At 35.2% G+C, this 26473-nt stretch overlaps 1 protein-coding gene across 1 annotated transcript in view; it reads right to left on the bottom strand.

Annotated features, from left to right (window-relative positions):
- The window catches only part of CENPK (centromere protein K), a 39017-nt gene extending 13287 nt beyond the window's left edge, over nt 1-25730 (bottom strand). The window contains exons 1-5 of the mRNA XM_063087518.1: nt 25679-25730; nt 20826-20979; nt 18979-19035; nt 15611-15683; nt 12425-12471 (exon numbers count right to left, since the gene is read on the bottom strand). Coding sequence (XP_062943588.1) covers nt 12425-12471; nt 15611-15683; nt 18979-19035; nt 20826-20942 — 294 coding nt within the window. The 5' untranslated portion in view covers nt 20943-20979; nt 25679-25730. The remainder of the gene's footprint in view (nt 1-12424; nt 12472-15610; nt 15684-18978; nt 19036-20825; nt 20980-25678) is intronic.
- Between the last annotated feature and the right edge of the window lie 743 nt (nt 25731-26473).

Here is a 26473-nt window from a genome sequence, read left to right on the forward strand (position 1 = left end):
TTTAATTTTATAAATAATTTTATACCTAAATGATAACAAAATTTATATATTGGTCTGGGATACTCCAGTTCAGAAATCAGTAGTAAAAAAGCCTAGCAAATCGTGTTTGAAAGGGTAAATATATAGCAAGTCCTAAGTTTTTGGTAATATTCTTCTTAAACAAAAAAATATAAGAGGTTTTAAGCAATACATTTTAATTACATACTAAAAGGAAAATTTATGATGTATTTTCAGTAATCAGGTAGATTAGATCTCTTTTGTAAGGAGACTATACAAAAACAGAAATAAATGAATATGATTTATTCAAAATGTATTCAATCATTCAATCAATATTTACCGATCAGTTATTAACTACCAGGCATTACTGAAGGAGGCAGGGATGCCAAGGTAAATAGAACAAAGGATGGAATCCAGACAAACAAAAAATATATAACTCCAGCGAGTGATAAATGCCATGAAGAAAAAACAAATCAAAATAGAAGTAAAGACATGAGAAGCAAGGGATGGATGTTTTAGGAAGTATGATATGGAAAGAGACCTCTCTGATCAGGTAACATATGAGTAGCAAAGAAAGAAGACAAAGGATAAACCTTGTTACTATCTAGCAAAAGAATGTTCCAGGGAGAAGGAATATTAAGTACAAAGGCCCTGAGCAGTAATGTGATTGAGGCTTAGAGGAAGAAGAAACAAGAATAAAGTGAATTACAATAAACTCTGTACTTTATCTAATATCCTTTGTTTACAGAACATATTAGTTAGCGTTCCATTCTCCTGGTCTCAAGAGTTTCCATTAGCTTTTTCTAAATCTAAGTCAGCAACAAGTTAAAGATGAATATTATAAATGCTTAAGCAACTATGAGAAAAAAGAAAGGAAGAGAAATAGCTAATAAGCCAATAACGGCAATAAAATGGGTTTATATTTAGAAATATACAATAATCCAAGAAGATGGGAAAACAGAAACAGAGAAAAACTAGGACAAATAGAAAAGATAAATCAAGAATGTAGATTGCAACACAACTATAAAGTATACATTACATTAAATATTGTCTAACAATAGAATTAAATTAGAAATTAATAATTGAAAAGTATCTAGAAAACTTTGCAAATATTTTGATAGTAAAACACACTTCTAAATTATCCATGGATCAAAGAAGCAATCAACAAAAAAATAATTATGAATGACTGAAAATTAAAACATCAAAATGACTGGGATAAAGTTAAAGCAGTACACAGATGAGAATTTAAAGCGCTAAAAACCTTAAAAGAAAAGAAAGCTCTCAAAAAAAGGAAGAAAAGAAAGCGCTTGAATTAATGACTTTAGCTTCTACTGTAACAAACAAGAGCAAATAAAACCCACAGAAAACCGAGGAAATAACAAGAAGAAGAAGACAAAGAAGAAGAAAGAACTTAAATGAATGAAATAATTTTATAAAAAGGAAAATGGGGGAAAATCAGTAAAACTAAAAGCTGGTTCTTTGATAAGATCAACAAAACTAGTCAGAAATTGCAGGTGGGGAAAAGAAACAAATTTCCAACATCAAGGAGGAGAGAGGTGACAACACTACAAACATTAAAATGATAAGGGGAGAATATTATGAACAATTTTATATCAATAAATTTGACAAATTAGATGAGTTGGACAAATTCTTTGAAAGACCTCAAACTACCAAAGCTCATTCAGAGACAAATAGAAAACCCAACTAACCCTAAAGAAACTGAATTTGTAGTTGAAAACCACAGATCAATATCCCTCATGAACCCAGATGTAAAAATCTTAATAAAATGTCAACAAATTGAATCCAGCAATGAATAAAAAAGATTAATAGTCATCCCTTGGTTTCTGTGGAGGATTGGTTCTAGGACACGTGAGGATACCAAAATCCTCAGATACTCTACTCTCCTATATAAACTGGTGTAGTATTTGCACTGTATTGTTACTTTTTATTTTTTTTCTTCTGAATATTTTCAATCTGCAGTTTGTTGAATCTGCAGATGCAGAACCTGCAGATACGAAAGACCAACTGTACATTACCGTAGAGTGGGATTTATCCCAGATTCCTGTTAATTAAGTAGTTGAAAACCAACTTTAAAAGTCAATCACTGTAATTCACCTCATTAACAGACTTAAAAAAACATTTAATCATCTCAATGAGTTCAGAAAGAATGACAAATTTCAATATTAATTCACGATTTTAAAAATAAAAGACTTCATAAACTATAATAGAGAAAATTTACTCCATCTAATTAAGAACACCTGTGAAAAACCTACTGCTAACATCACACTTAATGGTGAAAGAGCGAATGCTTTCCAATAAGATAAGGAACAAGGCAAAGATGTCCACTCTTACCACTTCTATTCCATATTGTACTTAGGTTGAAGTTTGCTGTGGATTGATTTCATCCCTCAAAGTCCAAATATTCAAAGCTTAATTCCCACTGTAATTGTTGAGGGTGGGAAATTCTATTATGGTGAGGCCTTGAAGGGGTGATTAAGTTGATGGTTTAATGGTGGTTGTGGGTGTGGTTCTGAGAGCCTTACAAGGAGAGTGAATGAGGAACTGACTCTCTGCTCCACCATTTTCTGCCATGTGAGACCCTGCATTGCTGTAAAGCCACCACCAAAGAAGACCCTCACCAGATGTGTTCCCAGGACTTTGGAATTCCTAGCCTGTGAAACTGTAAGCAATAAATTTTTTCTCTAAATACCCAGTTTCAGGTATTTTGTTATAAGCAACAGAAACGGACTAATACAGAAATTTGGTACCAGAGAAGTGGGGTGTTTCTTATGACAAATACTTGAAAATATGCAAGTGGCTTTGGAACTGGCTGTTGAGTTCTGGGAGAATCTGGAGGACTGGTTAGAAAAAGACTAGCCGCTGGTGGGAGCTGAGAAGACAAGAAAAAGAGGGAAAGCCTGGACTTCTTAAAGATTGGTTAAATGGTGGTGAGCAGAATGTTGATAGAAATATGGACAGTAAAGGCCATACTGAGATCTCAGATGTAAATAAGAAGGGGCTTATTGGAAACCAGGGCAAAGATCACCACTGCTATGAACTGGCAAGGAATTTGGCTGCATTCTCTTCATGCCCAAAAGATCACCATTGCTATGAACTGGCAAGGAATTTGGCTGCATTCTCTTCATGCCCAAAAGATCACCATTGCTATGAACTGGCAAGGAATTTGGCTGCATTCTCTTCATGCCCAAAAGTATTATGGAATGTGGAACTTAGGTGCTGACCCAGGGTATTCAGTTAAGAAATTTCTAAGCAGCAAAGCATTAAGGAAACTGCATGGCTACTTGCAACAGCCTATGCTGAGTTATGGCAGGAAAGGCATGACATAAAGCCAGAATGTATAATTAAAAGGGAAGCACAGAGTAAAGATCTGGAAAATTTGCAGCCTGGCCATTTGGTAGAGAAGCAGAGACCATTTTCAGGGGAAAAATGCAATGATGCTAAGATTAGTACAAAAGAAAGAGTTTATCAAGAGAAGCAGGGAAAGCCCTGAAGGCACTGCAGAAGCCTCTGGGGCCAACCCTTCCATCACAGACCCAGCGGCCTAGGGAGACAAAATAGTTTTGGGGAACACAGCCAAGGCACCCTCCATGGGATCACTGCCCAGGGCCACCTCACAATGCTGGTCTCTGCACCAGCACCCTGGCTGCTTTGGCTGTTCCAGCTGTGGCTAAATTGGCCCCAGGTGTGGCTGGACCTACAGCTTTGGAAAATACAAACTGGAAGCCTTGGCAGCATCCATGTGGGGTTAAGTCTGCAGGCTCACACAATGCCAGAGCTGTGGAGGCTTTGCAGTCTCCACCCCGATTTCAAAGGATATATGGGAAAGCCTGGGGGCCCAGGAAGAGATCCGTCACAGAGGCAGATTCACCACATAGAGCCTTTGCTAGAGTGATGCAAAGAGGAAATGTGGGGTCAGACTTGCAGCTGAAAAACCCCACCAAGGCCATGCCTAGTGGAGCCATGAGAGCAGAACAGCCATGGAGACCCCAGAATTCTGGAGCTACCAGTGTGCAACACCAGCCTGTGAGAGGTGAAGCATCACCTGAGACCAGGAGAGCCATTGAAGCAGAGCTGCCTGAGGACTTGGGGACCCAACCCCCACACCAGCATGCAGAGGAGGTCAAACATGGAGTCAAGATACATGATGTGCTAACTGTAAGATTTAATGCCTGCCCTGCTGGGTTTCAGACTTGTTTGGGACCTGTTACCCCTTTCTTTTGGCCTATTTCTCCCTTTTTGAATGGGAATATGTACCCTATATTTGTTCCACTATTGTATCTTATAAATAGATAACTTGTCTTGATTTCACAGATGAGACTTCGGACTTTGGACCTTTGAATTGAAACAAGTTAAGACTTTGGGGATGGAATGAATGTATTTACCTGTGAATATGACATGAACTTTGGGGGCCAGGGATGGAATGCTGTGGATTGACTGAATTGTGTCCCCCAAAGTTCATATATTAGAAGCTTAATTCCCGCTATAATTGTTGAGGGTAGGAAATTCTATTATGGTAATTGAAAGGTGGGCCTTGGGCCGACCCTGTGGCTCACTCGGGAGAATCCCGCCGCGGGTTCAGATCCTATATAGCGATGGCCAGTTCACTCACTGGCTGAGCGTGGTCACAAAAAAGGACAAAAAAAAGAAAAAAGAAAAAAGAGAAATGTGGGCCTTGAAGGGGTGATTAAGTTGATGGTTTAATGGTGGTTGTGGGTGTGGTTCTGAGCACTTTAAACAGAAAGTGCATGAAGAACTGACTCTCTGTTCCACCATTTTCTGCCATGTGAGACCCCTGCATTGCTGTAAAGCCACCACCAAAGAAGACCCTCACCTGATGTGTTCCCTGAACTTTGGACTTCCTAGCCTGTGAAACTGTAAGCAGTAAATTTTGTTTTTTTTATAAATTACCCAGTTTCAGGTATTTTGTTATAAGCAACAGAAATGGACTAATACAAAATTCTGGGACAGTAAAATAAGAAAAAGAATAAAAAGCATCCATAATGGGAAAGGTAAGTAAAACTGTCTTATGTCAGATGACATGACTTCCTACAGAATCTACAAAAAAGCTACTAATATAAAAGGGTTTCTCAAGTTCATTGGACACAAGATAAATACAAAAATATTGATTGTATTTGTATTTACTAGCAATAAATACAAGAGTACTTCAAAAAGTTCACGGAAAAAATAGAATTTAAAGTTAAATAAGAATCTTTCCATAAATTTTTTGAAGTACCCTTATAATTGAAAATTGAAACTAAAAAATACCATTTTAATAGTACCAAAAATATCAGATACTAAAGGGATGACTTTTTTTTTAACTTTTTTTCCCTTATTTTTCTTGGGGGGGGCGTTGGGTGGCTAGCCAGTGTGGGTATCAAAACCCTTGACCTTGGTGCTAACCACACCATACTCTAACCAAGTGAGCTAACCGGCCAGCCCTAAAGGGATAAATTTAACAAAAGATGTACAAGACCTGTACACTAAAAACTAGAAAACAGGTGAGATAAATTTTTTAAATAAATGGAGACCTAAATGCAGAGATAACACAGTGCTCACAGATCTGCACTCAGACTAAATAGGTTAAAAATATCAATTCTCCCTGTACTAACCTATGGATTCAGGGAAATTTCAGTCAAAATTCCAGCAAGCTTTTTATGGGGTACAATGTCAAGCCAACTCTAAAATATACACGGAATGTGAAAAAATTTTGAAAGGAAAAACAGAGTCAGAGAACTCATACTACCTGACTTTTAAGACTTATAAGGCTTCAGTAAACAAGATAATGTGGTACTGGTCTAAAGACAGAAATAGAACAAAAGAACAGAAATATTCACAGCACAAAATGGAGAACAAATGGAGAATCCAGAAATACACACATATATGGTCAACTAATCTTCAATAAAGTTAAAAACAGAAATTCAAAGGAGAAAAGACAGTTTTTTCAACAATTAGTGCTGGAACAATTAGCATCCATATTTTTTAAAAAGGACCCTTTATCAATAACTCAAATACAAACATTAACTTAAAATGTATCATAGACCTAAATGTGAAAACTAAAACTTTAAAACTTTTAATAGAAAACATATAAGAAAATATTTGTAGCCCTGAATTGGGTATACATTTTTAGATATGAGCACAAACCTTGAAAGAAACTTGATAAAATGGAGTTAATCACATTAGAAACCTATGTCTCCAAAAGACACTGTTAAGAGAATGAAAAGAAAATGTCCAGGAAAGGGTTAACTTAGCAGACCTCGGTTGTAAAAACCTTGTACATCACCAAGAAAGGCCTGTCTTCAGGTCTTTGGTTGGCTCATGGAAGATGAACTCTGAGCCATTGGAATTTTCTGCCTGTTAAGAGTATTTCTGTATGCCTAAAATACTGGGCCACATGGTACCAGTTTGATTAGAGAGTCCATGCTAACTATGTGATTTGTGGTATATTCATTTTTGTTCTGGGGATCTGGAGTCTGAGTAGTGAAGGTTAGTCACATGAGCTCTACATGCATATGTGACTGACACCCAATAAAAAAATGTGGACAACAAGGCTTAGGTGAGCTGCCCTGGCCTTAACAATACATCACAAGAGTTGTCACACACAGTTGCAGGAAGAATTAAGTACATCCATGTAACTCTACCAGGAAAGAACTTCTGTATGCTTCCACATGAGCTTTTTTCCTTTGCTCATTTTAAGTTGTGTACTCTCACTTTAATAAAGTGTAACCAATAGTATAACAGTTTTTCTGAGTCCTGTAATTCTATCATGTAAATCACTGAGCCCAAGGTTATCTTAGGGAAAATTCTGACAAAACTGACCTCACAAGTGGGATTTGCAATAATGACCCCTGCTAGCTCAAACATAGCAAAAGCACTGTTTGGGAAAGGATGACAAGGCATGGGATGGTGAACTTTGATGCTTGATGATTACCGATGATATGAGACAACAAATATGCTGTGATTAGTTGCTGAAAGTAAAAATTACCAATGAAATTTAGAAATGATAGAATCAATTCCCATAGAGTTAGCTTACTGGATACATAAGGAAATGTAAAATAATGAGAAGCAAGGTAAATACACAATTCCTTTGTTATTTTTAACTGTAATAGCTAAAAGGAAAGTAGTGTTAGGACAAATACTAGCACTACACCGAGTTTGGATTTTTGCCAGTCTAAGCAACAGTTGCTAACCGAAGGGCTGCTCTCAAAGAAAGAAATTATGCTAGATCATTATACCATGGATCATTTTAATTCATTACATTGGAAATTTGGTGGTCCTTTTCAATACTGAGAATCATTATCATTCATTCTGTGGAAATATTCATGTATTATTTATTTTATTTTTTCTTCTCTTCCATTTTTCAATATTCTGCAAGTTCTAATGGTCATATTTTGTAATTCTACTTTAGTTTTCTTTCTTCTATTATTCCAATTTTCCTTCGTTTTCTTCTTCCTGACCTATTCTTTAGGAGACTGCCATGACTATAATTACCAACCTTTTTTGTGTGTGTTTATATCAGCTATCACATTTTCATTTATAAGGCCTCTTTAATGTATTCTGCTCCTTTTAAAAAATAATAGCATTATTGAGATTTAATTCACATAACATACAATTCACCCAGTTAAAGTGTGCAAGTCAATGGTTTTTAGTATATTCAGAGTTGTGCAAATCTCACCACAATCAATTTTAGGACATTTTCACCACCCCCAAAAAAATCCTGTCAGTAGTATCCATTAGCAGTTATTTCACATTTCCTCTCCAATCAGCCAGCCTTATATAGCCAGCAATATACTTTCTGTCTCTATAGATTTGCCTATTACGGAAATTTCATATAAAGGGTACGCTACAATATGTGGTGCCTTGTGACTGACTTCTTTCACTCTTAGCATAATGTTTTCAAGGTGCATCCATATTTTAGCATACATCAATACTTCATTTCTTTTCATTGTCAAATAATGTGCCATCATATGGACATATCACATTTTATTCATTAATCAGTTGATGGACATTTAGGTTGTTTTCCCTTTGACTATTAAGAAAAATGGTGCCATGAACATTCATGTACAACTTTTTTGTGGGATACATGTTTGCATTTCTCTTGGGTATATACATAGGAGTGAAACTGCTGGTTCATATAGTAACCCTTTCACCTTATAAGGAACTTCCAAACTGCCTTCCAAGTTGACTACCATTTTACATTCCCACCAGCAGTGTGTAAGTGTTCCAAATTCTCCATATCTTCACCAACACGTTATTGTGTTTTGATTATAGCCATCCTAAGGAGAGTATAGTGGTCCTTTTTTAAAATTGGCATTGTGTTATTTTGTGGACTCAAAATCTTTTCTTATCCCTTAGAAAGTGTTGTTTTTTTAGATTTTCACTTGTTCCCTGAATTATCTCTCATTGAGATTCACTTTTGTTCAATTGTTTCTGGATTTCTGCCTTTATATTTAGAGTCATTTCACAAATGTCCATGATAGTTGCCTGGATACTCATATTTAAAACTCAAAAACTTACTGAAAACCCTATGTTTATGAATAGGGCTTTTTGATGTGTGGCCACCAACATTTTCACTGGGCACTCCCATATATTACTACTTACAGATCTTTTCTCTTGGGTCATTTTGCTTCTCCAGAGAAGACTGTTTTATCTCCTATCTGAAGCTATGTTTACACCAAACTGCAGGACCTCTGGATATAGAGCAGGGCAAGGAGCTGGCAGTTCCACCAAGCAGTATAAAAATGTTTATTTGATCTTTCTGACATTTGACCTGAATCCCTCCCCTACTAAATACTCAACCAGCTGTCCCTAAGTTGAGAGTCTCACTAGTTTAATGTCTCCATATCATATACCTTCAGTTTTCAGGTGTGTGGGTAAAAAGTTAGCTGCTTGACTGTAAAATAGAGTAACCTAAGAAGGTCTAATAGTCTGTGTCCTGACTTTAAAGGAATCTCCTTTTTAGCTTCACACTTGAACTCTGAATTCTGCAGTACAAGGTTCATTCAAATTCCAGGACTTTCTTCAATTCTGTAGGGTAGATAATCTCTTTTCATCATTATTTCTATTTCTAGGCATAAGGATACTTATCTCTTTCTATGCTCTACAATCTTGTTAAAATTTTTGTTTGCTTCTGTCTTCTCTCCTATATTTTGACCTAATGGACTGACACTTCAAAACATGCCATTATTGACATTTTTGTTAAGTTCTCAGAAGGTGTCATAGTTCCTACTCGCCCCCCCACCGCCCAATTCACATCTTCTCAAATCTAAAATACATTCATTTCATCCAATTGCCCCCAAAGTCATAATCTACTCCAGCATTCACTCAAAAGTCTAAAGTCTAAAATCTCATCTAAATCAGATATGGATAAGACTCAAGGTACACATCCTTCTGAAGCAAATTGATCTCCAGCTGTGAACCTGTGAAATCGAACATGTTATGTGCCTCTAAAATACAATGGTGGGACAGACATAGGATAGACATTCCAATTCCAAAAGGGAGAAAAAGGAAAGAAGAAAAGGGATACAGGTCCCAAGTAAATCCAAAATACAAGACAAATAACAATAAATCTTAAGGTCCAAGAACAATCTTCTTTAGTTTGATGCATGCTCTGCTTTCCAGGCCCACTAAGATTGTGCCTTCTGGACACAATGGGATAGTAGACTTATCCCTGCTGCTTTGCTGGGCATGTGTTGGGCCCCATAGCTTGGCCAGACAGCCCCACAGCTCTTAGCATCCCTGACCCTATAGCTTGGCCAGACAGCCCCACAGCAGCTCTCTGCCTGGGCCTCACTTCTGGGCATCTCTGTGACTGTGGTAAGATGGTTCTCCTGGTCTGGGGTCCCAAGCTCAAGGCTCTGCTGTGAGGTCTGTTCCTTTGAAACTGACATGGAGCCAGCCATGCCCCCTGGCTTGTGCTCTCAACATGCTGGTAGAGATTTGGACCTCTGGAGGGGTAACTACTGTAGCCCACATTATACTTGGGCCCACTGGAGCTGTACCTGGGTTAGCTGAGGAACTCAGTGTCTGAGTGCTGGGCAGTGTGCCCTGAGGTCCCACATGCTCCTGTGGCCCCTGCTTTGCATTCTTCCATTATCTTGAACAATAGCTCCTGGCTTCAGTCGTGATGGCTGACTAATCTCCTTATCAGATGGTCATTTGGTCACAACTTTTGAGTTTTCTCCTGAAAAGTCCTTCTCATTCTTTGCAATATGGATAGGATGAGAATTTTTCAAACCTTTAAATTTTGCTTCCTTTTTGATTAACAATTCGATCTTCAAGTTATTTCTCTTTTCTCACATTTTACTATACAGTCAAGAGATGTTGAGCCACACTTTCAACACTTTGCTTAGTTATATCCTCTGCTAAATAACTTTATTGCACACAAGTTCTAATTTCCACAAAACACCAGAACATGAACACAATTCAGTCTAGTTCTCTGCCTCTTTGTAACAACGATGGCCTTTTCTCCATTGTACAGTAACCTTCCAATATTATAAAATATATATTTGATCTTGGTCCCTGCTTTCTAGTATACAACTATTAAAAAATCCTTGGAATCTCCAAACGGATAAATGTCTTTCTATATACTGATGAGTTGACTACTGGCTGGTAGCACCTAGGTAGTTTCAGGGTGGGGGCTGGTTACCAAAAACACCAAGGCATGGTTCTCCAGGGGAAGGTGGAGGAGCCAAAGGTTAAGCTGATTACCAATGGTCAATGATTTAATCAATCATGCCTATGAAAGAGGCTTCCATAAAAACCCAAAAGGACTGTGTATGGAGAGGTTCTAGATAGCTGAACACATGGAGGTTTCTGGAGGGTGACACACACTGAAAGGGCATGGAAGCTCCATGCCCCTTCCCATATGCCTTGCCCTATGCATCTCTTCCATCAGGCTGTTCATCTGCATCCTCTGTAATACATTTTATAACAAATGAGTAAACGTAAGTCAGTCTTTCTCTTAATTCTGCAAGCCACTCTAGCAAATTAATCAAACCCAAGGAGAGGGTCGTGGGAACCCCTGATTTATATCCAGTCAGAAGTATAGGTGACAACCTACTTCTTATGATTGACTTCTGAAGTGGGGGCAATCTTGTGGGACTCAGCCATCAATCTGTGGGATCTGACACTACCTCCAAGTAGATAGTGTTAGAACTGAACCGAATTGGAGGACACCCAGTTGGTGTCTGCTGGAGAATCATCTGTTGCAGAGTCTGCCTGAAAATTGGTTCCTGGTGAGGAGAAATCCCCACACATTTTGGTGACCAAAGATGCTGTGTTGTACTGAGTGGTGGGAGAGCAGGAAAAACACTTTGGTTTTTTACTATCTTTAGAAACATGTTCCTCATTTCCATATGAGACCTCATCAGAATGGCCTTTACTGTGCATTTTCTACCAATATTGTATGTTCATGATTACTTAGCTATTCTCTAAGATTAAGGCTTTTTCTACAACTCTCTTTTCTTTCTGAATCTTCATCAGAATCAATTTTAAAGATCTGCTCACAGGAATGTAGGCTTTTTCTAGTACTCATTTTAAAATTCTTCCAGCCTCTACCCATTACCCAGTTCCAAAGCTGCTTCCATATTCTTTTGGTATTTGTTATAGCATCACCCCACTTCTCAGTACCAATTTTCTGTCATAGTCCATTTGGGTTGCTATAATAAAATACCAAACTGGGTGGCTTATGAAAAATAGAAATTTAGGGCTGGCCAGTTAGCTCAGATGGTAGAGTATGGTACTGACAACCCTAAGTCAAGGGTTCTGATCCTCATACTGGCTGGCTATCCCAAAAAAAAGGGGTGGGGGAATTTATTTCTCCCGGTTCTGGAGGCTGGCAAGTCCAAGATTAAGGAGCTGGCAGATCTGGTATCTGCATAGGGCCCACTACCTCATAGACAATGCCTTCTGGCTGTGTCCTCATATGATGGAAGGGGAAAACGGTTTCCGCAGCCACATATAAGGGCATCAATCTCATTTATGAGGGCTCTTCCCTCAGGACCTAATAATCTCCCAAAGACCCTAAGTCCTAATACCATCAAACTGGGGATTAGATTTCAACATATAAATAATATTGACACAAATATTTATTCCATTCATAGTGGTCATTTAGCTATGGTTAACCTTTTGTTTTTATTATGAAGAGAGTTTAATCAACTAAAAATTAGATACAAGATTATGATTTACATATTAATCATTAACTTTAGCAATAGTTCTGATATAAAACTTGAATTAAAAATTCAAATCTTTAAAAATATTCTATTCAATAAAACATAATTAAAATAAAAACAGAAAACTTAATAAGGGTCTAGAGTGGTTTTATCCTATGTCTTATGTTATGAACTTATCTAAAACAGTTCTAGTTATAAATTACTTGGGGTTACTCCAAATTCACTAACTGACTTACCTCTTTTTTTCCTGATGTTACCAGAACATCTTCAGCCAGAGGAATTACTACAAAAACAAAACAAAACAAAATAATTATACATATGCTTAGTTAATTCTCAAAAATCAAGAATTTAATTCTGTGGTTTTCTAAGATAACCCTTTCCCTTTCCATTTATATATTACACAACTTTTTAAGAAATGTGTGCAGTTTTTATGAAATTATTTTATTTTATATCTTTGCACATATAACCCTCTATACAGTAGTCCCTCCTTATCTGTAGTTTCATTTTTCTGGATTTCAGTTACTCAAGGTCAGAAAATATTACATAATTACTCTTGTGCTTTGGGGTCATTATTAAGTAATATACGGGTTACCTGGACACAAACATTACAATAACATGACTGTCTACCTGATATCTGAGAAGGCTAAGTGACCAACAGCAATCCAGGCAGGACCGAGCAGGATGGAGCACGACAGAGCTCAGAACAATGCACAATATAAAATGTATGCATTGTTTATTTCTGGTATTTTCCATTTACATCACAATGCCTACATCATTTACCTCATATCACCTCATCACACAGGTATTTTATCACCTCACATCACAAGAAGAGTGAGTACAGTACAATAAGATATTATGAGAGAGAGAGACCACACTCACATAACTTTTCTTGCAATATATTGTTATAATTGTTCCATTTTATTATTATTGTTAATCTCTTATTGTGCCTAATTTATAAGTTAAGGTTTATCATAGGTATGTATGAATAGGGTGAAAAAATGGTATATATAGGGTTCAGTACTATCCAACATTTCAGGCATCCACGTGGAACATATCCCCCATGGATAAGGAGGGATCTACTATATATAAGTTGGATCATATTTATGCATTTTGTTTTTAGTGCCTTTTTCTTTTCTTCTTTTGTTTGTCTAAGCTCTCAAAAGCAAAGTTAATAATCTATGGTGTGTTCTTCAAATATTTTTCTGTGTGGTCATATTATCCTATCTATATATACATATATATGCATATATATACTTATAAACACACATAAATATATATAAAAGTTATTATTTATGTGATTGCTGGTTTTATTAGAATGGAATCATATCATACATATTATTTTTGTCTTGTTTTCACTCAAAACTCCCATGGAAACCCTTTCTATTCATCTGTTATAGATCAAATTCATAATTTTTAATGGCTGCATAATATTCTACAGTGTGAATACACCATAATGTAATGAGTGATTCCCCTACTGACTGAGCATTAACTTTGTATGTAGTTTTTATCCATAACAAACAAGGATGCAGTAAGCATCCTTTTATTTATGTCTTTATGTATTGGAACTTTCATTTTATCAATAAGACAAATTCCCAGAAACAGAATTTCCAAGAATGAAATGTGTATTTTGAATTTTAATAGAGGACATTAGATTCCTAAAAACATTTCTATGAGCAATGAATAAAAACAGCAAAAGATATTATAAACTATTCCAAAATTTTTGACAGTCTTATAAGTAGAAATGGATATTTAATTTTTCATAGCAAAATTTAATAAGTGTTTAATCCTTATACTAGAAAAGTTTACCTTTCCTAATCAAGTGCTATATGAAATTTCTTAAATGATATGCTGCTGAAAAGCTTCAAAGGTTATCTGATATTCTAGACAGGCTACTAGCAGGAAAGAACTTTCTACGCATGCCTCTTAGGTCCTGTATTAGAACTGGTTGTAAGCATCTTCAGGATGGCTACTAAATCATTGAAACAAATGCAATGAGAAAAGTTCTAAGAATATAAAGTTCAAAAAATCTCCCTCTTCTTGGTCAGGATGGCCAAGAGTAGTATTTCAACATTCATTCAAACAGTCAACAAATACAATATGACAGATTATAAGAATAAACAGATTTCTTAAATCCTTCTGATGGAGCAGCATGTGGGACTGGCAACCCTAAGATAAGTGGGTATGAGGCCAACAAGGCAAAAGATTTATATACTCAAAACTACAAAACACTGTTTGTTTAAAGAAATTAAAGAATACATAAATAATGGAAAGACATCCTGTGTTCATGGATTAAAAATTAGTATTGTTAAGATGTCAATACTATCCAAAATGATATATAGATTCAATGCAATTCCTATCAAAAATCCCAACCATGTTTTCTTCAGAAATAGAAAATTCCATCCTAAAATTTACATCAAACCTCAAGGTACCTCAACTAGTCAAAATAATCTCGAAAAAGAACAAAGTTGAAGGTCTCACACATCCAGATTTCAAAACTTACTACAAAGCTACAGTAAACAAAACAGTATGGTACTGGCATACAGACAGACATACAGACCAATGAATAGAATAGTGTGCCTAGAAATAAACCCTCACATATATGGCTATATGATTTTTGACAAGAGTGAGAAGCCAATTCAATGGACAGTGTTTTCAACAAATGATCCTGGGAAAACTGTACCTACATGTACAAAGAAATGAAGTTGGACCCTTTCCTAACACCATATCCATAAATTAACTTGAAATGGATCAAAGACCAAAATGTAAGAGCTAAAACTATAAAACTCTTGGAGGAAATCATACAAGAAAAGCTCCAAGACATTGGATTTGGCAATGATTTATTGGATATGTCACCAAAAGCTCAGGCAACAAAAGAAAAAGTAGAAATATTAGACTAAGTCAAAATTTAAGACTTCTGTGCATATATAGCACAGAGACACTTAGGCTTTCGTAATAAAAAAAAAAATCTACTAGTTGGGTACTATGACTACAAATTTTTAAGACATCTTCTATTTCTCAACTAAAGACAAAAATATAGTTGGCTCCAGTTGGACAAGTCAGGAGACAACATATAAATGATGTGACCCTTATGTAAATAATATCTAAAATAAAATAGCTCTTGTCTTCCACTAGGAAGGTTTCATTCATTAATAATTTACTATTTCTATTAAGCATAAGGCAGTGTCTATGAAGATAAAATAACTATAATAAGGTCTCCATAGACAGATGTTTGTCTACATTAATAAAATAAACACAAAATAATGTGTAAAAAGAAAGAAAAATGGAGTGGTTTCCTAATATCAATGGAATTTAGGCAATTTCAGGAAGGCCAAATGGATCTTGTAATTCTTGCAATCCAATCATTAAATTAATTTGCCATCAATTTGTTTACAAAAATACAAATCAATAAATAAGATTCTTACTTTCAGGTGTCTCTTTCTGCCATTGACTGAGTTCAGCAGTCAAACATTTCAGTTGCATAATTAATAATGATAGCTACAAAAAAAGAATAAGAGAATAAAGCAAAGTCATTTCTAGTAGAATATTCATAGCTATTCATAGATGAAAACGTAGGCATTCCTAATACTTTAATACTGTTTCCTAACATAAATAGCTAATAAAATAGCTACCCTCAAACTATAAAAAATTATCACTACAAACAATTGTTTTAAATCATGCTAACTAAATTGCCTGTTATATAATAATATAGTATTTAAAATGATAAATTCTGCTTCACCACTTAAACTAAAAGAATCTAACTACATTAAATTTTTTCCTAAATAAATATACCATAAAGTAAAAAAATAGGATGTCATTTCTTGCCTACGTTTTTTAGACAAGTTTCCTTTAAATATGTTTTTTCCTCTTTGCCCTTTAAAAAAAAAAACAAAAAAAAACCTCTAATGTTTTTAGCTGAGTAGCCAAAAATAAATTTAGAGAACTTTATGGAGATAATTACAACATGAGACTGGTTCCACAAGCCACACATAAAAACCAGGTTTACTACACAATAGTTTCTAAATTGTGTATCCCTCAGCCAAAGATAAAGGAAGGTGAGTATGTTTTTGGTATTAGGTGACTCCAGTCATTCTAATTTTGATTATTACAAATCTACATGAAAATCTGTTGACTCATTAGACCATAACATTAAAGTCCATGTATGCTTAAAGTTAAATTTCAGAGCATTTTTTATCCTCCATTTATAATTCTTACTGGTATCCAGACACATCAAAAATTCACATTTCAAAAACCCAATGGATATTACTACAGTATTTACACTACAAGGGCACCAAGTACTGCCTTTGTAACCCACAGTAGCTCAAAGACACTGCTCTGTATCAGAAAATTGCCTGTTGAAAATACATCAGAAGAAAAGTCTCTTTGAAAGCTTTAAATAATTATACAGAAAATGCATTTACAGGTATTTAAAATCTTTTCCAAAGAAGAGTTTAATATTTAAAGATAATTAAATAAGAATGAGGAAACTTTTTTGTGAACTATAAGGCAATTTATAGATGTTAATAATTACTACTAGGAAAAGTTTTTAAAAAGTCATATTTAAATAGGCTAAACTACCATATAATGATAAAGAATCCATATCATTTCTGCTCATATTAAGTTGAAACATAAAGATATTCATTTTTAACCTGTAAAAAACAGTAATTTCATACAGTTCAACCTCACACTATATTGGTAATACACAGCTCTTGGCTTGCCAAAGCCCAGCAAGGAAAACATCCAAATTATTTCTGATCTTGCTATAAAATTAAACAACCCTTTCCTAAGGCAAGAAAATAACAGCAGTATTTCTAAAGTAATTGAAGCACAAAAATTTGAGAAATCATGTGATTTTCTCAGTTAAAATATCTAATTTATTGCTTTGTAAAATGGATTGAGTTTTAATATTGAAGATTTGAAGTGAAAAGGTGTCAGAAAAGAGTTTAAAAAGCAGGCCTGAAACTGCTATCCTTAGGAAGAACTGCTCGCAAGGATGGCCCTTGGCTGGCATCTGGAAACCTGGATTTCAAGATGGTTCACACCAATCAAACCGATAAAAGTGGCACAGTGTGCCTAAACTAGGTGTGTAAAGATTATGGTTTATGTTAAACACCCGCTTTCCTTCTGGTATTTTGGTACCTGCTAAGCAGACAGTGCCTATGTGAACAGCTCCCACTAAAAACTCGGGGTACTAAGTCTCTAATGAGGTTCTCTGGTAGACAACATCCCCTACATGTTGTCAAAACTCATTATTGGGAGAAGTAGTCATGTCCTGTATGAATCCACTGGGAGAAGACCCCTGAAAGTTTGTGCCTGTTTACTCTGGACTTCCTCCCATGCTTTTTCCTTTGCTAATATACTCTGTATCCTATCATTGCAATAAATATTAGCCATGAATACACTATACTCTGAGTCCTGTGAGTCCTAGAGAATTATCAAACCTGGGAGTGGTCTTGGCGGCCCTCAACACAATAGGAAACCACATACTGTGAATTATTTGGATATACTGTTATTATTGACTTTCTTAGGACACTCCAAGATTATAACTGCATGAGCAACCTCCTAAAAACCAATGTTTGGCTCACCGCATGAAAACCATTCAGGAAGTTTATATCCCAATGCCTAGTGATTCTGATTCAGTATGTCTCAATTTCTATAATGTAGGAAAAACACTTCCCAAAGAAACCAATGATACTTTACTTACTATATGTTTTTCCAAATAAAACATTCCATTTTATTCTGTGTAACAAAGCTGTATACTTATATCCTGTACAACATAGCTGTATACAGATTCAAATTCTATGGATACAAAAGATGACTTGATTCTTTATCACCAATTTCTAGATAAAAGTCTGGTATAACAAGTACTTCCAAAAATGACAAATTAGTTTTTCCCCTTCTTTCTGTATCTCTCTCATTTTTTACTGAGTATCATTATACTCACAAACTCATTTTTTCATATTGTTATAATCAATTAAAGCCATTATTCTTTATGGGACAGCAGGCCCACCTTTAAACTGGTTCTTCTATCTTTTGACATGCCCTAGTAATTCTGGGAAACTTGCACTGGATGCACCTGTATATTTGACTTTGTTCTTAGAAGTTTTATGAATAAAATCTTTTTAACTTTTCACATGGTGAAATACATCAAACTTTTCTTTTATAATGTCTAGATTTCCACGATTAGTCAAGAAGTTTGCCATGTGACAACCTGCATTGCTGTGGAGAGTCACCACCAAGAAAAAGGCCCTCACTAGATGTGCCCCCTGGATTGCAGACTTCCCAGCCTCCAAAACTGTAAGAAATAAATTTCATTTCTTTAAATTACCCACTTTCAGGTATTCTGTTATAAGCAACAGAAACAAACTAATACAGATATCTTAATCCTTTTTGTTAAGCCTAGAGCAAAATCAATTAAGATTCCACACATATATTAAATTATCTGTGGCTATTATATCTAACACAAAGTAGGATAGCCTTTGTTCTAATTTTTAACAAGTTATTGTAATAACAACCAACAAGCAATTCACTCAACTATTAAATTATGTACGGCTGTTAAAAGACAAATACTAAAGAAAATGTTCTGTTATTTACAATAGCTTGTTCGAAACATTTTTAGAATATGTCTTCCATCTCTTAAATCACAAAGAGTAGGGAGTTTTGCAAATGATATTTGCAAATCAGGTATTAACAAAGCTACTATACTTGGGATAAATACAGACAGAAATACTTCTTCTCCAAAATACAATGAACTCCACTTACCTATTTTTAGGAAGAAAAAAAAGATTCATACCTGAACATCTGAATCAGTGAGTGTCTCAGTTCCAATAAGTGATAATTTATTCTGACACTTGATTTAAAAAGTAAAGAAAAACAAGTCACACACTATAACCCAGACAATTCCCTCCCTCCCTTTTTTACCAATCCAATGTAATAATCCTGTAAAACAATATATAAATACCTCATATAAAAGGTGAATTTGTTTAAATTCTTTACTTTCTAAGCAAGAGGATCAAGGAGGCAGCCAAACAGATCCCAAGGTGAATATATCAAAAGGAAAAATGGATACAACAAGTAGAATGAAGGAAAGAGAACAAAACTAAAAGCTGGGGTGAATTAGAAGCCAGATAACAGAAAAATGGGAAACAAGAGAATAAGAGGAAAAGCACTGTAATGTAGGTAAGAAGATAGTATATATCATAAGAAAATAAAGACTTCAGAAGACATTGCTTCTGTGCCACTAAAAAAAATCCAAAACTGTGAATAATGACTATAACTGAGAAATAAAAATATGGATAATTTAAATTTTATTTGTGCTTATTTCTGGTTGCGTTATTTTTCTATAAAAAAATTTTAAGGTTAAATCCAAATTTCTATACTAAAAAAATACCAAAAGCAAAAAAGGATTATATACTTGAAAATACATTAATAATACAGAGTACCAAGGATTTATGTTTAAAATCATTTTAAAAAAGAAAAGAGGAAAAACCCCACTAATCTCCCCTACTCTCAAACTTTACTGGGAAGAACAGGATGCTGAAAATGTCTGTGGTTTATATCACACATTACATTAGGTAAAACAAAATTTTACCAGCATACTGTAATACCAAAAGCAGTTCTAACTAACTCAGAAAACATACACATATTTGACACTCAACATTTTCTAAATTAATTCATATTTTCCCTCATAATTATGTGTTCTTCCCACTTCTATATTCTCTATTTTAGGGAATAACCCTACCAACCACCCAATGGCCCAAACCAGGAACCTGAAACTATACATGAAAATTCCCTCCCATTTCATATCAATTAACTTCTAAGTCCCTTTGGTCCCATCTCCTTAATATCTCTTGAATTCATTCTTCTATTTGCAGTGACAGTATTTTGGCCTTCATTACTTCTTATCGGGACTACTAATAGAGCCTCCTAAATACTCTTTTTACCTGCAGTCTCACTTTTCTGCATTCTATTTTTTTTGGAGCCACCAATGTAATTTTCCCAAAATGCTTATCTGATCATGCCACTTCCATGCTTATTATCCTTTAATGATTCCCCATAGTACAGACTCAACAAAATCTTTCATGTTTTTGTCCCTGATTACCTCTTTAACTTTACCCTACAAGTCCTTCTCCTAATTTACAATAGCCATAATATTCTACTTAGAGTTCTCTAAACTTCCCCAACCTTTACACATTTTGTTCTTTCTGCTGTGTATACCTCTCCTACTTTTACAGACTAACTCCTACTTATCCTTAGAAGATATGATTATCTCTTTTAGAAAGCTATCCTTGACCCCATCAGCCTGGGTTTAGTACTCCTAAGTATAGTCTTTGTACTTCTACCACAATACTTCTATTGTATTACAACATAATGTAATGCCTATGCCTGCATAAGATGATAATCTCCTTGAAGACAGGGACTGCCATAATTTTTTCTCTTTCTATAGTTCATCTAGTATAAAGTTTCTTAAATGAATGCTGATAAAACTATACAAATATTAATCATACATAAGAATGGCTTTTGGGAACTAGCATAATTATTTCTTCCCTAAGTCCAGTTATTATTGAAATTGTACTACCCCCTATTGTTTAAATCTTATGTTAATTAGATGATATATCACATTTATCTCTTGATACTTACTTCTTCCATATCTTTCCACATTTCTTCACATTCTTTAATAAGTTCTTCTTCAGTATCTGTAACATCTCCCACATCTGTAGTGCTATCTGGATCTAGATCTTGCTGATTCACTGACATGTGCTTTGTGATTTTCTTAGCTTTATGATAAGAAAAACTAAAGTAAAAAATATTTATTCATTCAACAGTATTTGTTGAACACTTACTACGTGCCAGATGCTCATCTAGGTGTAAGGATACAGCAGTGAACAAAAACTTGAAAAAATAGACAAAAACTCCTCCTACCACGGAGCTTATTCTGTCTTGTTAAGGAAAACAGACAATAAACAAACTATATAAACATATATATATATATATATACACACACATATATGTTTGTACATATATATATACATACGAAATGATTTATAAGTGCCATGGAGAAAAGCAAGGCAGGAAAGAAACACAGGGAGTACTAGGGCAGGAACAATATAATTTTAAATAAGGTGGCCATATAAGGTCACTGAGAAGTTCACTACTAAGTAAAAAGACATGAAGTAGATAAGGAAGTGAGCTATGGGAATATAAAAGGGAAAAGGCTCTAGGCAGAGGGAATTACAAGTGCAAAGTCTTCGAGGCAGGAATATAACTGCTGTGTTTCCACAGCTGTAAAGCAACCAGTGTAACTAAAGCAGAGTAAGGAAGGCAGAGAGTAGAAGATAAGGTCAAAGAGACAATAGGGCAAGATCACGTGGGCTTTATGGCCGTTTTAAGGACTGAGGCTGAGGTGGTAAGCAATTAAAGAGTTTTAAGCAGAGGAATGATATCATTTAAATTACATTTTAACAGTACAACTCTGGTTTAACTACAACCAGTAAGGAGGTAAGCAGGAAAACCAGTGAGACAGCTATTACAATGATTCCGGAAAGACATGGACCAGGATAATATTGATAGAGGCAGTACAAAATGTCCAATTCCGGATATATTTTCAAGACAGAGCCAATAGGATTTGCTAACAATCTGCATATAAAGTGTCAAAGAAAGAGAGGAGTTATTCCTAAAAGAGTTTGGGCCTAAGCAACTGTAAGGATAGAGTTGTCAGTTACTGAAATGAGGAAGATGGTGAAAGAAACAGATTCAGCAAAATGTGGGAGGAGTGCTGATTAAGAATTCAGTTTGGGACATGCTAATTTTGAAGTGTCTATTAGTGGAGCTGCTGATTAAGCAACTGGGCCTGCAGTTCAAAGGAAAGTTTCAAACTACAGATATAAATTTGAGAGTAATCACCATGCAGATACATAAAGCTGGGTGAAATGAGAAAAGGAAGAGTGTACCGGATAGAAATGAGACAATCTCTAGACCTGGAGAGACTGAGGAGATGAAGAAGAACTACCTAAATAGTCTGAGAAGGAGCACCCAGTAAGGTAAAAGGAAAACCAACAGTATAATATCCTGAAATTCAGGATACAAAAGTGTACAAGGAAGGAATGATGAACTGTTAAATACTGGAAATAATTAAAGTAAGATATAAATAGAGAATTGACAATTTATTTAGTAATATGGACAGATAAGATTGTATTTTCCAAAAATAGTCACAGAAATATTTCGGGTTGTTACTCACAATGGAGAGGCAGTCTTCTCCCCCTCCGCTTGAACCTGAGTATACTTCGTGACTGCCTTTATGAACAGAATACAACAGAAGTGACATCACATGCCTTTCAAGACTAAGTCATAAAAGAAAATATAGCCTACCTCTGGTTCTCTCTCTCTCAGAACACTCACCCTGGCAACCCAGGCACCACGCTGTGAGGAAGCCCAAACTAGCACAAAATGAAGAGACCACATGGAGAAGCCCATGTGAAAAGGAACTGAGATTCCCAGCCAAAGCTAGCATCAACTGCCAGACAGGCACGTAAACAAATTTTCTAATATTCCTAGGCTTTGAGTCTTCTAGCCAGGGCCCCAGACATTGTGAAGCAGACAAGCTATCCCTGCTGTATCCTATTTGAATTCCTAATGCACAGAATCCATGGGCATTATAAATGGCTGTTTTACACCTCTAAGTTTTGGGGCAATTTGTTACAACAATTTCTTCGTAGTAAACAAACAAAAATGGAGTCCATTATTTACCTTTATAAGAGTAGTTTCAATAGAATAGAAGAGTGAGAGTGAAAGCCTGATTGAAGTAGATTTTAGAGAGAATGGAAACCAAGGAATAGGACATATCCAGTATATAAAACGTTTTCAGAAATTTTTTTTTTTTTCGGAAGGAAAAGAGAAATAAAGTTACTAGCTGAAGAGAGATCTGGGATTAAGAGAGTTTTTCTTTTTTTTAAGACGGGAGAAAATACAGCATGTTTATATGACAGAGTAAGAGAAGGAAATACTGCTGATACAGGAGAGATAGGGGAGAAGAAATAATGGGATCTAGTACATAAGTAGAGGGGTTGGCTTAAGATAAACGTACATGCAGTTCATCCATGTTAATGGGAGGGTCAGCAGAATATTAAGAGTGCAGATGCAGGTAGGTAAGTAGATGTGCTGGTAGGAGCTTGCGGAAGTTCTGTTTGTATTGCTTCTCTTTTCTCAGTAAAATGGAAACTAAGTTCATCAGCTATAAATGAGGATGGGGAGAAAGTATGGGAAGTTTAAGAGCAGAGAAAAAAATGTGTAAGATAGATATATAAGAGAATGAGAGGGGATAAAGTAGTAGGATTAGTGGGTAGCATTACAGGTCCACTTGAGATTAGTAGTCTTGAATTTAAAGTGAAACCAGAATATGGTTGTGTATTTCCCTCTACAGTATAGCAGCACAGGTGCAGATGGAGACAAAGTGAAAGAATGACCATACGAGTGAGTAGCTAAGATGGAGAATGTAATTACTAGAGAGGAGGTAAAAAAAAAGAGAGGCTAAGTTACTGGAAGAATGATCTATAAGGATAATAAAATCACTAAGAATTATGACAGTAGGACTACCAACAATGACAGTTGCTAAAAATCTTAAAGGAGTGAGGGGGAGTGACACAATATTGCTAGATAACTGCTGCAAGGAGTGGCAGATGGTACGGTCTTGTGGCATAAGATTCAAAGTTGGGCAATTTTAAGAAGGTAGAGCAATAAAGAATGGTGAGGATGTCTACTCCACAACATCAAATGAAAACCAGAATGAACAACCCTCCAAAATATTTTTATTCATATGGGATTTTTAAGTTTTATTGTGTTTCATCAGTAATTTATCAGGCTGGCCCCTTAGCTCAGTTGGTAAAGCATGGCACTGATAACACCCAAGGGTTCAGGTCCCCGCCCTGGCCAGCCACCAAAAAAAAAAAAATAATTTATCAACATAAGAGTTCCAAAGAAGATCTAAATAATTGGAAAGACATGTCATGTTCACAGACTGGAGATGCAAAAACATTAATTCTCCCCAAGTTGATCTACTGAATCTTAATCAAAATCCTAAAAGTCTTTGTTTTTGTGGTACTTGACAAGAATATTCTAAAATTTATATAGAAGTGCAAAGGGCCCCAAACAGCCAAAACCCTCATGAAAAATAAGATAGGAGGATTTACCCTAAAAGATATTAAACTCACTATATAACTATACTAATTATGACAGTGTAGAATTGGCACATGAACAGGCAAATTGAACAATGGAACACAATACAAAGCCCTTCTTGACTTCCTAGACTCACACACATACGTACCTGTGGCATATGACAGAGATGTGAATACAAATCAAGGAGAAAGAAGAATAATGCAGATAGGAGCGTATCTTATACACAATACTGCTTTTTTTCCCCATGTATATTTTAGCCCCAAAGATCTCCCTCATTCTTGTTAACAAACTTAATAGTATTCAGAAGGGAAAATAAGCCTTGATTTCATACCTCAATCTTTACACCACTCTTCTTTCCCTCAAAAATCTAAAAGCAAAAATCTTAAGAAGAAAACATGGAGAAATTTTTAAAATCTTGGATTAGAAAAGATCTAAGCAAAACTAAGTAAAATCTCTAATATAAAAAATTTTTAAGTTCTGCATGAACAAAGATCTCATCAACAAAGTTAAAATTTAAAACTGACAAACATAGGAAAAATATTTGTAATATATGTGGCAACCCAAGACCTAATTTCCTTATTTTATAACAAGTGCCTACAAATTAATAAGAAAAAAACCTATAATCCACCATCAAAAAAAAATCTAAAAAAACAATTATCTTAAAAGTCAGGACACAATTACTTTTGGAGGGAGGTAGGGAGAGAGAGAAGAGTTGTGATTGGGATGGGCCAAATGGATAGACTTCTAAAGTGATTATCAAAGTTTTATTTCTAGATTTGCATGGCGGTAAGGATGTTCACCTTACAATAATTTGTAAACTTTACATTTATTTTTTGAGGGTTTTTTGTGTCTGTATTTCATTTTACAATAAAAAGGTAAACAACAAAAACAACCCAGTAGAAATATGCAAAAGACACAGATGGTGAATTCGAAGAAAAAAATAACAAACACCTTTAAGGGTAGGAAAAAAAATGCATTCTTAACCTCACATATAACTTATAAAAATGCAAATTAGACAAGGCATTATTTTTCACTCAGACTGGCCATAACGTAAAATTTGTTAAGAAACAATATTGGCAAGTGTGTGGAACAGGAAGCATACATGCCCTGTTGCTGGACCAATAAGTAATATTCATCAAAATTTTAAACGCACCTATCTTTTGACCCAGAAGTTCTAGTTCTAGGAATAAGCCTACAGATAAGTATGTTTGCATAAGTCTACACAATTATGCTTACTGCGGCATTATATACTTAAAAAAACTTACAAAGTGTGAATTCTGCAACCAGACTGTCTAGGTTTAAATCCCAGCTTTGATACTTACAAGCTGTGAGACCTTGGGAAAGTCACTTAAACGTTCTGTGCCTCAGTTTCCCTATCTGTAAAATGAAGATAATATTACATACACCATAGCGTTATATGACAATTAAATGAGTTAATATACAAGTGTATTTCACAAAGATCAGGGAAGGATTCATAATATCTTTTAATTTTATGTTTCCATAAATTTTGTAAAGTACCCTCGTATATAAAGCTCTTAGAACTGTACCTAGCATATAAAGAGCTATATCAACATTAGCTATTAACAATCTGAATATCAACTAGTAGATCATATCCAAAAATATTTACACTAAACATCCTACCTGCTATACCTATAAGATATAGTTCACAAAGTCAAAACCAATCTTAACAATTTCAGAATATTTTTAAGCAGAAAAGTCAAACATTCTATAAATATTTGTTTTAAATATAGTCAGCCCTCCATATCCATGGGTTTGGCAACTGTGGATTGAACCAACCACAGATCAAAAATATTTTTTTAAAAAATAGCCCCTGTATTGAACATGTAGATTTTTTTCCTGTCATTATTCCCTAAACAACTCAGCATAACTATTTATATAGTATTTACATGGTATTAGGTACTATAAGTAATCTAGAGATGATTTAAAGTACACAGGAAGATGTGAGTAGGTTATATGCAAATACTACACCATTTTATATCAGGGACTTGAACATCTGCATATTTTAGTATCTGTGGGAGGTCCTGGAACCAATCCCCCATGAATACTAAGGGATGACTATATACCTTAACTCAGAAATTCAGTGCAAATTGATCTTT

Source organism: Cynocephalus volans, chromosome 2, assembly GCF_027409185.1.
Source record: "Cynocephalus volans isolate mCynVol1 chromosome 2, mCynVol1.pri, whole genome shotgun sequence".
Classification (NCBI taxonomy): domain Eukaryota; kingdom Metazoa; phylum Chordata; class Mammalia; order Dermoptera; family Cynocephalidae; genus Cynocephalus; species Cynocephalus volans.